We start from the raw sequence: 13,713 nt of genomic DNA, 5'->3' as shown, positions 1-13,713 counted from the left end.
TCACACCCTGTTGGATCTATAAAACCTCACACCCTGTTGGATCTATAAAACCTCACACCCTGTTGGATCTATAAAACCTCACACCCTGTTGGATCTATAAAACCTCACACCCTGTTGGATCTATAAAACCTCACACCCTGTTGGATCTATAAAACCTCACCCCCTGTTGGATCTATAAAACCTCACCCCCTGTTGGATCTATATAACCTCACACCCTGTTGGATCTATAAAACCTCACACCCTGTTGGATCTATAAAACCTCACACCCTGTTGGATCCTTGACTTTCATTCATAGTTGGGATACCCACATACAGTATTTCATTAGTCCTATCCTCACTGCTATTATACTACTATAATACAGTACACTGAGAAGAGGAAACATGGGAACCTGGTTGTGTGGGTCCTGCAGATATAAATGATAAGCAACAAATTACAATTCACTTCTGCTTCTCTAATCTTTCCAGTGTCATGGCTGAAATCTCTCCTGAAATCCATAGTGTGTGTACCATGGTTTCCTCCAGGATCTGTATCTCTCATCACGGTTTCTGCCCTAGTTTTCTGGCTTCTCAGAAATCTGTGAGCATTGCCAGAGATAAGGTTCAGGCCTAAGACAGCATGAAATCCAACGTACTGTGGCTTCCTTAACAAAGTCATTCGCATCTCTTGTGTTTAAAGGAATTTCACTGTTTGCAAATGTCTCACCTTTTCTATGAGTTGGATGCTGGCAGCCAAATCCATCCCAAAGTCAATGAACTCCCATTCGATCCCTTCCTTCTTGTATTCCTCTTGTTCCAGGACAAACATGTGATGGTTAAAAAACTGTTGTAGCTTTTCATTGGTGAAGTTGATACAAAGCTGTTCGAAGGTGTTAAACTGAAGGTTTAAGAAACAAAGAAAGACATATTTTATTACACTCGTTTAGAATACAGGCAGTCCTCGCTTTTCCAAACCCGCATCGGACGCGGGACAGTCGGAAAGTGGTACCCATGTTAACCGGCGGCGGTTTCCGGCGGATAATGAGTTTTTGTACGCATCCCCTCCTTACATCTCAGCCCTAATGTCTAGCTATACACACAATCCCAGCGAACTCTACACCTGCTCACCTCCTGCGTTCTGCTCAAGTTCGTCTTCTCTCTACCCCCTTTTGTATCTAAAGTCCTCTCCCACTTAAAACCTCTCACTGATTGCCCCACACCTCTGGAATGCCCTTCCCCTCCATATCTGACTAGCACCCTCTCTCCACCTTTAAGACCCATCTTAAAACCCACCTCGGTAACGAAGCACATGAGCCTGATACTATGCACTTCTTACATCGACCGTGACCCCTTACATACTCCTCACTTACCACTTAGATTGTAAACTCTTCGGGCAGAGACCCCCCTTCCTATTGTTAATTTTATGTCTGAAGCGCTTATTCCCAGTATGTGTTATATTATTATTATGCCATATGATTACTGCTGTGACACGCTGCGTATATGTACAGCGCTATACAAATAAAGATATACACACACAAATATATCTATCTAGAGAAACAGGGATATATATATATATCAAATACAATTGTAAGGTGACCTGGCACATGTTTCATGCATCAATAATCTTCTGTCATTTACAACAGAACTTACATCAAAGATTTCAAAACCCGCGATATCCAGAACACCGATAAAGTATTCTCTTGGCTGCTTTGTGTCCAGCTGTTGGTTGATACGTGTTACCATCCAAGAAAACAGTTTCTCGTACACTGCCTTCCCCAGGGCGCCAACGGAATTGTACACCTGGAATAGAAATGAATTCATAAGGACGATGCAGGCGCGTGCTGAGCTGAAGCATGGAACTGGCGCGCGCTGAGCTGAAGCATGGAACGGGAGATATCTCACCTGCTGAACATTCTGACTCTTCGTGACATATTCATTTCCCACTTTTACTCTGGGATTGCAAAGAGATTTAACTAGTTCTGATGAATTGAGGCCCATCAAATATGCCACTTTATCTGCATCTGTGGAGATAAAACAGCATTTGTTTAGCACATGCAGAGACTCCGTGCTACTGAAAGAAAGAGGATTTATTTATTAAAGATCCCGGTATGACCATGTGAAACCCTTTAAAGCAGGTTACCAACCTTATTTTTACCTTTTTTCCTATGTTTTTATTTGATTTTATTTGTATTTATAAAGGCCCCAAGTCTGCAGTAAAGTGGCCTGCAGCATGGCAACTCCTGCTGTTTCTTCTCACTTCCTCCACCAAGCAGCACAGAGCTGCTATCCATACACACTACAAAGAATCTAGTCAGGGAATACAGTATGTCTTATCTTAATCTTCACAGATAAAATTCTTTGTCACTAAGGGACTTATTTTATGTATGCTGAAGCAGCTGTCTGGGACGTTATCAGCAACAACAAAAAAAACTCCCCATTGCGGTCTATTGGGATTTTTAGCAATGGCAGATAAAGAATTACCTCCTAAGTGAGAGCGGATTCGCAGTCTTATTCATTTAGGTTTCGGGATAATTTTTTTAGGACGAAAATGCATAGGTGTTTTTTTTTTAATACAATCTTTATCTAATCTCTTTTGCTGATAAGGCAATGCTTCTGACCCACTACATGAATCTTCACCGTTAAAATCTCCCGGCTGTAAAAGAATGCGGGTTTTTTGCCCCAGATTTTCTCCAGTGTTGTAGCCCAGAGACATTAATGATTAATACAATACGGTATCTCCCTAGATCGGCGTTTGAACCTGACGTGTGCGCAGGTTACATGCTCACGTTACAAACATTTGGAGGAATGTCTCCAGCTCTTACTTCCTGAAAGTGGCGGGCACACACGTGATAGACGTGTGATAGACGTGTGAATCCCTGTGAATCTGACGCCATACACTGCAAGGCACGGGGGCAAAGCACTTTACATCTGTTTATTGTATCCGGAAAGGAAGAGACGTTCCAGCGAATAAACGCTGTATTTGTCGCTGAACTTTAGAGTGCTGCCTATTACCTTCTTCCTGAACGCTACCAGAAGCAAGTTACACAATCGCTCCACCACACAGCAATGATACAGAACACGTATGAGCCCGTTCACACGTCTGTGGCAGGCCCACAAACCCGCCTTACCCCATAACCGTACTGCCACTGCAGCAAAGGATTCTGGGTAATGACATGCAATTGCGCCCCCTGTGTCACTGTTAGCTTCTTATCCTCTTTAAGATGGATCCGGTAAAGCTTCTGCCTGCCGCATAGTTACGCCGGGTTCACAGCGCAGCCCGGGCTATACACGTGCACAGCCAGTAAACACTAACAGTAAAGGTGACGCAAACCTTGTGTGCCGTGCGGCTCCGCCTGTTCTTCCCGCTGCTTCTGCTTAAACTTCATGTTCCCATAATGCATCACAGCACCCGTCAGTTTGTAGATTCCCATTTTTTCCTCTGGACTAAAGCCCAGAATGTCAATAGCGTCCTACAAAGCAATATCACGTCAGTTACAGGCGTGTATACGTGTATATATACTGTACTGTAATGGGGCATCTTTATCCCGGGTCCCCGCGCCAATTAGGGAAATGAGCAGCAAAGCATGGTTATACCATGGCCTTGAGGTTCGGGCGCGATAAGAGGCGAAGGTAGGAATGTTAGTAGTCACATTATATCATTATATTTTCCTTACATAGCGCTGACAGTGTATACGATAAGCTCCATGTACAATTCTTCTGCCTGGTCTGAAGAGCTTACCATCTAATGTAGGCGGCACAGGGAGATAAAATGACAGTCCTAAGATCACAAGGAGAGCGGACACTGAGAGCCGAAGCATCCACTTCAGAGGTTTATTTGTTACTTTACATTCACGATTACAGTGTAATCAGACAGCGCTTTTACTGGAATTGTACATTCATATATTCATTTAAATGTAATGCTAATTATCTAATTAACACTAATCACGATCCCGTTCTAATCTGCTCTCCCTTTGGCTCAGTGTGAGATACCGACGGGTGAATAGGATCATTGGACTTTGCTTTAAAACAGAATCACACCCTTCTTACATAGGATCTGGGGATCCCCAGAGCTGAGCCCCTTCATTTCAGCCCTGGGGCGTCTGTGTCCCAAGACACGCGCCAGGAACGCTAGCGCAGATACTTCCCCGCGGGATCAATAGGAAGTCGCATCGGATGACATTGGCCCGAGTATCGCAGGAAATAAGTAGAGGGAACTGCGGCGTTAAAAAAAGACTTTCTCCGCATTTCAATTTAGTCTCCAGCGTCCGGCGCTGTAACTGCTGAAGTGCTTTGTCAGGAAATCCACAGAGCAATATATTGGAAAGGCTCCTCATAGAGCCACACTGCAACGTGTCATGGGAGAAATCACACTATCCGTTAGCGGGTACAATAACGGGCGGGTCCATTAAAATAGTACCAGAACCGGCCCTTCTGGACAACACTGCTAACTTCCCACTACAGACAGGCTCTTACAAACATGTCTTTCTTTCTACATGATAACTGCTTATACTTACGTCTGTGGCCATTAATTCCTCTGAATCGTCTATACTTTTGACAGCGATGTCTCCTTGGCTGGTGTAATGATAATCATACGGATTGGTGGTAATAAGCAGCATTTCTGGGGGGGGGGGGGGGGAAGGATTAATTATTATTTGGATATGCAGAAGAATGAGAATTGCTAGGATCCCCCCAGGCTGAAACTAGAAATCCTTCCTCAATGTGAACCCATGTCCCTTTTTTATCCTTCCCAATCCATTGGGGGATATGGAATATTGACCCACACAATATGGATGGATATTTATTTATTTATTCTATGTAACGCTCTGTACAGGATATTTCCAATTCTTATAGTAACACTTTAGAAGTGCTACTTTGTGAGACTGTCTGTGCTGGACGGTGAGCCTCCAAGTGAGAAGGCCATAAAAGGACCATGTTTACTAAGCGCTTTTACACCGTAAAACACCTTCCATGCCAAGCCACCTTACAGCTCGCTGACTTCCATCGTACTAAGCCGTGCTGGGAGGAGTCGTGTGGAGTAGCATGGCTTAGTAGATTTGGCCCTTGGTCTTTCATAGCAACTAAAAGGAACACTTGTAACTGGAAGTCGACGTAGTTTAAACTGACGAATATTTCAAGTCAATGGCAGTTAATACCGGACCGGACGTATTAACCGGCAAAGAACCGTAGTGAATAACCCGCTGTGCAAACAATGGGATTATTATATGGCAACTATAAACGATACAATACTACACCATTTATAAACGATACAATACTACACCATTTATAAACGATACAATACTGCACCATATATAAACTATACGATACTGCACCATATATAAACTATACGATACTGCACCATATATAAACTATACGATACTGCACCATATATAAACTCTACCATACTGCATCATATATAAACTATACGATACCACACCATATACAAACTATACGATACTGCACCATATATAAACTATACGATACTGCATCATATATAAACTATACGATACTGCACCATATATAAACTATACGATACTGCACCATATATAAACTCTACCATACTGCATCATATATAAACTATACGATACTGCACCATATACAAACTATACGATACTGCACCATATATAAACTATACGATACTGCACCATATATAAACTATACGATACTGCACCATATATAAACTCTACCATACTGCATCATATATAAACTATACGATACCACACCATATACAAACTATACGATACTGCACCATATATAAACTATACGATACTGCACCATATACAAACTATACGATACTGCACCATATACAAACTATATGATACTGCAGGTCCCAGTTGTATGCAGCTTTGCATAGACACCCTGAAATTCCACTTTTGTGTCACACTGTGTACTTTAGGTTGTTTATCATGAAACCATGGCCTCTATTTAGTATGTTGTTACGTCACTTTCTCCATGCTGGGGAAGATTTTAGCACCATCGATTAGAAAGGAGCTGAACTATTTTACAAAATTTCCCTGAGTATTTGGGGCCTTAGGCTATATATAGATCTGGCCGTTCAGGCTGTTTGAGTCCAAAAATCCCTAATGAAGTTAAAGGAAATTTTCGGACACAAAATGCCCAGAATGGCCGCATCAGACTATATAGGATGACCCCATCTGACCTCCAATAAACACCAGTTTTAGTTTTGAGAAAAAGTCTCCATCTCTGGGGACAATTAGAAATAACTTTGGGGGACAGTGTTTTTAACCTAAAATCTACTTTGTTTTTTTGTCACAATAGTTAGCAAATGTTAAAGCAGCAATTCCCCCACTTTGGGAATTGTGCTGTTCTTAGGTTCGTGGCCACCCCCCGATTCCTGAGACATTCACATTTATATATGCCAATAAAATGCAAGTAAAATCAAAGATGGGTACCAGGGCCATCCAATGGAAAGCTGCAATGTCATGCTCTGGTGACATTGCGCCTTCCTATTGGCCCGTGGGAGTGAGGCTTGGATGGCGGCCATGTTGATATACTAAAAGGGGACAAAAACACCAGAAGAAGAAAAGATGAGCGGGAGGGGGCCCTGGAGTGAAAACATGATGTGATTAAACTCTGGGGGCATCTTCACAGCATACAGAATGGTGGCCCAGATTCTTACCAGCAGGTAACCCAGTCACATACTCAACTGAACCATTGTATTCTGGAAATAATTTGGTACTTACCAACAATCTCTGGCTTCTTATTGGACTGAATCTGGTAAAATATATGGTAGCTCCTTTCACTTGGAAGCTGGAAAGTTACTCTTGACTTTTCCAGCAAATCTGCAGAAAATAGTTACTTGTAATGTTTCACATTGAGATTGAGGGTAATGCTTTCTTAGGTTGGGAGTTACTGCTGGGGGGTTTGGGAATGTCCAAAGATTAGGGTTGCCATATTTAAGGGTTCTAAAGCTTTGTCTTAAAGTCACAAATAAAATCCACTTCTTCATTATAATGCCAGCCTCCTCGCTACTCCATATCAAACATACTTATGTGTAATATTTGACCTGTCCCTGTTAAATGTTCAGATCCATTTCTTTAACATTGTAGCCTGGCTTACAGTAGCCCTGGCTAACTAAGGTTAGTGTGAAGGTTGTATAGGCTGTCAGATTACTATACTTAAATATCACTAGCTCCTTAATATAGCCGGGGCACAAGTAAGGTGTGAGTGCCGGGGCACAAGTAAGGTGTGAGTGATGGGGCACAAGTAAGGTATGAGTGCCGGGGCACAAGTAAGGTGTTTGTGCCGGGGCATAAGTAAGGTGTGAGTGATGGGGCACAAGTAAGGTGTGAGTGATGGGGCACAAGTAAGGTGTGAGTGATGGGGTACAAGTAAGGTGTGAGTGCCGGGGCACAAGTAAGGTGTGAGTGATGGGGCACAAGTAAGGTGTGAGTGCCAGGGCACAAGTAAGGTGTGAGTGCCGGGGCACAAGTAAGGTGTGAGTGATGGGGTACAAGTAAGGTGTGAGTGCCGGGGCACAAGTTAGGTGTGAGTGCCGGGGCACAAGTAAGATGTGAGTGATGGGGCACAAGTAAGGTATGAGTGCCGGGGCACAAGTAAGGTGTGAGTGCCGGGGCACAAGTAAGGTGTGAGTGATGGGGCACAAGTAAGGTGTGAGTGATGGGGCACAAGTAAGGTGTGAGTGATGGGGCACAAGTAAGGTGTGAGTGATGGGGCACAAGTAAGGTGTGAGTGATGGGGCACAAGTAAGGTGTGAGTGATGGGGTACAAGTAAGGTGTGAGTGCCGGGGCATAAGTAAGGTGTGAGTGATGGGGCACAAGTAAGGTGTGAGTGATGGGGCACAAGTAAGGTGTGAGTGATGGGGTACAAGTAAGGTGTGAGTGCCGGGGCACAAGTAAGGTGTGAGTGATGGGGCACAAGTAAGGTGTGAGTGCCAGGGCACAAGTAAGGTGTGAGTGCCGGGGCACAAGTAAGGTGTGAGTGATGGGGTACAAGTAAGGTGTGAGTGCCGGGGCACAAGTAAGGTGTGAGTGCCGGGGCACAAGTAAGATGTGAGTGATGGGGCACAAGTAAGGTATGAGTGCCGGGGCACAAGTAAGGTGTGAGTGCCGGGGCACAAGTAAGGTGTGAGTGATGGGGCACAAGTAAGGTGTGAGTGATGGGGCACAAGTAAGGTGTGAGTGATGGGGCACAAGTAAGGTGTGAGTGATGGGGCACAAGTAAGGTGTGAGTGATGGGGCACAAGTAAGGTGTGAGTGATGGGGTACAAGTAAGGTGTGAGTGCCGGGGCACAAGTAAGGTGTGAGTGATGGGGCACAAGTAAGGTGTGAGTGCCAGGGTACAAGTAAGGTACGTGTGATACATTCAATGGCTAACTAATGGTTCAAAAGAGTGCAAGCTTCCAGGGCCACCGAGGAACCCCTATTCTTAATGTAGCATTATACAGAACTTACAGGTTTCAATATCAGCAGAAGCCAGCTTTCCTGTAGCGCCAAAATGAATCCTGATGAATTTACCCTGCATGGATTAAATATATACATGAGTACAAGATTCTCTTTACCCAATGTGCCCAGTGTGATAATAATGATGCATATTCTCCTAGGTCACTGTCCCTAACATTACAAAGAAAAAGATGGCCTTCCCTGCTCATCCTTGTTAGAGATAAGGACCTGCTCATACTGTATAGTTCACCCCTCCCCCAGTTAACCCTGGTATAGCTCAGGATATCACAGCATGTAGATGGGATTCGGTGGTATTGTTACAGTGTAACCCCACATACTGCCACACGAAGAGAGGACAATGACGACTGATACTTATTGGACCTAAACAAATCCTGCCCAATAAGACACGTTCCCTGTCGGAAGACACCTTACTGGATGGGCTCATTCAAGTGAATGTTGCATAAAGGGCCATATTTACTAAGTGATGTTAATCTATAGCAGGGGCGCTCGACTCCAGTCCTCAAGGGCCACCAACAGGTCAGGTTTTAAGGATATCCCTGCTTCAGCACAGTTGGCTCAATCAGTGGCTCAGTGGAAGACTGTACCACCTGTGCTGAAGCTGGGATTTCCTTCCATCCTGACCTGTTGGTGGTCCTTGAGGACTGGAGGCGAGCCCTCCTGCCCCATAGGACACCTTCAATGCTGGGAATGACCACACAGCCCATTCCCACGAATGGCCCATGTTGACTAAGCTTGCTAGAAGGTGTCTTCTGAAGTATCTCTGCTTAGAGGCCCATATGGTCCACAATAAGGACCTAGCTAAAACAAAGTACCGGAGAAGGAGGAGGGGAGGAGGGGTGATGAACACCAGTCTAAGCAGAAAGGCAGGTAGCATGGGAGAGTGGGGCTTTTGGGGCTGTTTAAAGGCTAGAGGGGCTTATCCCGCCCCCTTATTTGTGTAATATAAATGCAAACTTACAAAGCGGGAGGAGTTGTCGTTCCTCACGGTCTTGGCGTTGCCGAAGGCTTCCAGCAGAGGGTTAGCCTGGATAATCTGATCCTCCAGGGTCCCCTGTAATGGGGCAAGAAGAGGAATTACTGTGTGTCCCTAAAGGTAAAATAGAGGGACTGACAGATGCATTGTCTCAACAAACGCCACCTTATGGAAGCATACATTACATAGCATCCGCTCCATGACCTCACGTACACACACTTAGGCACACACACATGCATACGCACACGCTCATGCACACGCACACAGACCTTCCACAGCGCCACCGCGGCATATTCAGCACTAAGGAGTCGCGGCTCCAGAGACAGTAAGGCTGCGGCCAGGGTGATGCTGAGCGGACGCGCGCGATCAAATACATTGCTACAATGTGTTTGCCCAGCGTGAGTGCGCGCGTGCCCGTGAGCGCACGGTGCTCAGCTGCTTTGAAAGACAAGAAAATTTGTTTCTGTCGATCGCTGGCGCATCACGTGAGTGGTTCGCCCAATGAGGGTGTACTAACTCGGTGACGTCATGGCCACGCCCCCCTGAGTGCGCAACTGGCTGGCCACAAATCCCCCAAGCAATATGAGCGCCAGCGCGCTCTCGTTCACCCTGGCCGCAGCCTTACTCTCGCTAAATCTGTAATAGGTTTACAGCTGTACCGATAATCAGTATCTATTCTGATTAACACGCTTGTTCGTTCAATAAAAGGATTTATCTTTCAGTTTCACGGTCTATGCCACACGTCACCTTCCAGTGGAGGAAGACACATTTCAGCCCATTCACCGTGGTTCCGTGGTTCCGTGGCTGGACGATGCCGTACGGCAGAGCTCAGCGTAGCAGATACGACCCTATGTGGCTCACCTGGATTTTGCTGCAGGAAGAAGCGTCTTTTTTCTTCCCAGAATCTCCAGCAGCCGCAATAGTTGCAAAATACTGGATGACGCGTTTCGTGTTCACAGTTTTTCCCGCCCCTGACTCTCCCCTAAAAAATTCAGCAAATGAGTCTGAGCTGGGTTTCATGTGGCAGGAGTCCCAGCAAAGATACAACACTTTGATCACAAAGAGTACTGTACACCCAGATAATTAAAGACTCATATTTAGTGGAAACATAAAATAATGTGTCCCAGAATAGGGAGAACTTTTCAATATTCCGTTATACACACCTTATCGTACATTCATTATTTTGCATATAAGTTATGCTTTAGTAAGCCTGATAAAGATATACTTACGTAATGAGAATAGACTGATTTTCTCGATCTGTAAATAATAAAACATAGTTAGTTCTGGTGGGATCATCCCCTAAGGTTCATAATATTCAATACACTTATTGGAAAGCTATAACAGCAAGCTGAATAACTTATCTCTGCTGAGCTTTGCCTTTAAGTATCAGACATTTCCCAGTCTCCTTTGTTGCCGCAAATTAATCAGAATCCACCATCCACTCCTCCACCTCCTCATACTCATAATCTCTCCTCATACTCTCTACTCATACTAATACTCTCCTCATCCTCTCTTCTCATCCTCAATCCTCATCCTCCTTTTCATACTCCCTTCTTAGTATGGACCTCTTAACCTCCTCCCTATACCTTTTACATCAGGCTAATAAAGCCAAAGTTCTCAACTCAATAAAGGGTTACCAATTTGTTACCATTTGTTACCTACGTGTACGCACACGACAATTCCTTGTATTTCAAGCTAAATATTATGTCTTCTTCCAATTGAATTATTTGGGATTTTTAGAACAGAAAATGTGTCAATTGATAATTAGCTATACTGTGTATAAACATAAATATATAATTATATACTGTATATACACACGTGCAATATGAAATATATAAATGACGTTTGCTATGTCTTACCGGTGAGCATGGCCTGATAGGCGTTATCAGAGATGGAGAAGATATGGGGGGGAGCCTCCTGGCGCTTCTTCCCTCTGTAGGCATCGACCACCTCTGGGTTATACACAGGAAGCCACTTATAGGGGTTGACGGTGGCACAGAAAAGACCCGAATACGTCTAGATGAACAAAGAAAAGTAGGAGGCCGTGTTGATCTGCGATCTTTTTTCTTTTCCACTTCTCCTCTTACTAATTTGTGATTTCCCACAAGCCGAAAACGTGGTCTCTGTTATGTTACACATTATAATAATATAGATAGGGGCCGTGGGACTGCATTGTTATCCAGCTGGTTTAAAGCATGGTTAAGAAGCATTGCATTCTCTGTGGCCTTACTCTGTACCTGAAATATTCATCTATTTTAAGGGTAGCCAACTCCAGTCCCCAAGAGCTGCCAACACAATCAAGTATTAGGGATATCCCAGGTGAGCACAGGTGGCTCAATCAGTGTTTCAGTCTGCGATTGGGACCCTGATTGAGCCACCTGTGCTGAATCAGGGATATCCTGAAAACGTGACCTGTTGGTGGCCCCTGAGGACTAGAGCAGGCTGATATATCTAATGTCACACAGACATCATAATACCCTTCCCATGCCCCCTGCAGTCAGATGTATTGTGTGCACTTCCACACTTTGCACTCCTCACATAGATCATCCAGGCGGCATAACGCTCCTTGAGGTTATAAAGGACCGATGGCTCGTTCAGGTGAGTAAGCATAGCCATGTCTTCCAGCTTATTAAACTTGGGCGGGTTCATGGGAAAAACCTCATCTTCCTTAACAGTAACAACCTATAGGAGGAAGAAAAGGTCATTTTGTTAATTAATTATTATTCAAACAAAATGTTAAACTACACACAATATGCAATATATTTCCTGCCCACTAAAGGAAATATGACTTAAAAAATTCCCACAAATAATAGTTTTTTCGTTACATGGCGCCGGCCGTGTACACCGCGCTGTACGTAGAATTGTGCATGCGTACTAACTCCTTGTCCCATGCAGCTCACATTCCTGGGAGATAAAGTGACTTGACGAGGGTATCCCTGGGGCTTTGTATGTGTAATGGCAGAGCTGCCCGGGTCCCGGGGCCCAGTCAATGTGTGCTTATCCTTAATATGTTGGGCATTGTTACTATGACGCTGTGACAGGTGACTCTCTGTGGGAACACTGCAAGCCACCATGGGTCCCAAAGACAGCTATCGTCCAATCAGCTTCACACCCAGCCAGACGTCTGTGCGCATGCGCAAAACCGAGTCCTATGGAAAGGATAGCATCAGAAGGCTCCAACCTGGCAGTGTACGAGCCAGGGCGACCATCGCCAAGCACAGACTGAAGTGGGCTAAAGGGCGTCTGAGACGGACACCACGCAGACACCGCACGGCTAAAAGCGAAGGGACAGACGTGGGAAGGCTGGGCCGGAGTGGACAGAAACTGCGCTGGAAAGCTGTTCACAAATACCCATGTGAATTAGCTGTTTGTGAGTGGATCGTATTTTAATCCATTTATTGCTATTACATTGTATTATGCTATGTCCTTTGTTCTCTCTACTTTTTTAAGACACCATGCTGGATGTTGTGGAAGGCTTCGCCTTTATTCCCCAGTGTGATTTAGTCACATGTAAGTGCGTGTATTTGAATATCTCATATATGGTATAATTGTAACTATATCGGTATTATACCATTGTTTATTGTATTTTTATTTTATCTTTTCTTTCCCTATCTTACACGTCCGGGATGATGACTTGAGTCTACTCGCTGGAGGACTTTTTCTCTTTTGTGCAAGTGGGGCAGCGGCTCGGGGCGTGGGGGGGGTTGGGGGGGGAGTAAAGACAATTAGATTATTTGGAAGTTCATACACAGCCATCAAATACTCAACGTAACAATGCAAAGTGTCGAACCCAGCGCTCGGACACGTACATTTCCACCGTCAGTTTTGACAGTGACTTTGGCCCCGTCTCGGTTCTGAACGATTCCTTTCACATAAAGGTCTTTGTTGTCAGCAACATAACAGGAGCTTTTGGCATCAAAGGGCTGATTTTGAGACTCAATGCGTTCTTTCTCTGATTTCCGCAGGTATTGTGCGGCCTCTCCAAATATCATCATGTCGCGGTCCCCACTCATGGCTGCGACTTTCCTAGGGAAAGAAAAAGACCAGTCGGTCGGAAGTTTACACACCGAAAATAATTCACATGATAACGAGAGTTGGAGAAACAATGACCGTAGTATTAAGAGAATCGCGATGTGCCAACGTTCCTCCCATATTTGCTGTCCCCTGGTGTGTTGGTAGATATTTGCCCCGGTGTGTTTGTAGAGATATGCCCCGGTGTGTTTGTAGAGATACAGTATGCCCCGGTGTGTTTGTAGATATATGCCCCGGTGTGTTTGTAGATATTTGCCCCGGTGTGTTTGTAGATATTTGCCCCGGTGTGTT

At 44.7% G+C, this 13,713-nt stretch overlaps 1 protein-coding gene across 1 annotated transcript in view; it reads right to left on the bottom strand.

Moving 5' to 3' along the window:
- The window catches only part of LOC142472552 (myosin heavy chain, skeletal muscle, adult-like), a 47,914-nt gene extending 34,502 nt beyond the window's left edge, over positions 1-13,412 (bottom strand). The window contains exons 1-13 of the mRNA XM_075579606.1: positions 13,200-13,412; positions 11,929-12,072; positions 11,250-11,406; positions 10,620-10,647; positions 10,252-10,372; positions 9,376-9,468; positions 8,409-8,472; positions 6,677-6,775; positions 4,490-4,593; positions 3,307-3,445; positions 1,878-1,996; positions 1,626-1,775; positions 703-873 (exon numbers count right to left, since the gene is read on the bottom strand). Of these exons, the coding sequence (XP_075435721.1) occupies positions 703-873; positions 1,626-1,775; positions 1,878-1,996; positions 3,307-3,445; positions 4,490-4,593; positions 6,677-6,775; positions 8,409-8,472; positions 9,376-9,468; positions 10,252-10,372; positions 10,620-10,647; positions 11,250-11,406; positions 11,929-12,072; positions 13,200-13,403 (1,593 nt within the window). The 5' untranslated portion in view covers positions 13,404-13,412. The remainder of the gene's footprint in view (positions 1-702; positions 874-1,625; positions 1,776-1,877; positions 1,997-3,306; positions 3,446-4,489; positions 4,594-6,676; positions 6,776-8,408; positions 8,473-9,375; positions 9,469-10,251; positions 10,373-10,619; positions 10,648-11,249; positions 11,407-11,928; positions 12,073-13,199) is intronic.
- Positions 13,413-13,713: the final 301 nt, after the last annotated feature.

This window comes from Ascaphus truei, chromosome 22 (genome assembly GCF_040206685.1).
Source record: "Ascaphus truei isolate aAscTru1 chromosome 22, aAscTru1.hap1, whole genome shotgun sequence".
NCBI lineage: Eukaryota > Metazoa > Chordata > Amphibia > Anura > Ascaphidae > Ascaphus > Ascaphus truei.
Note: the sequence above shows the minus strand (reverse complement) of the source record. Positions and strands in the feature narration are given on the sequence as shown.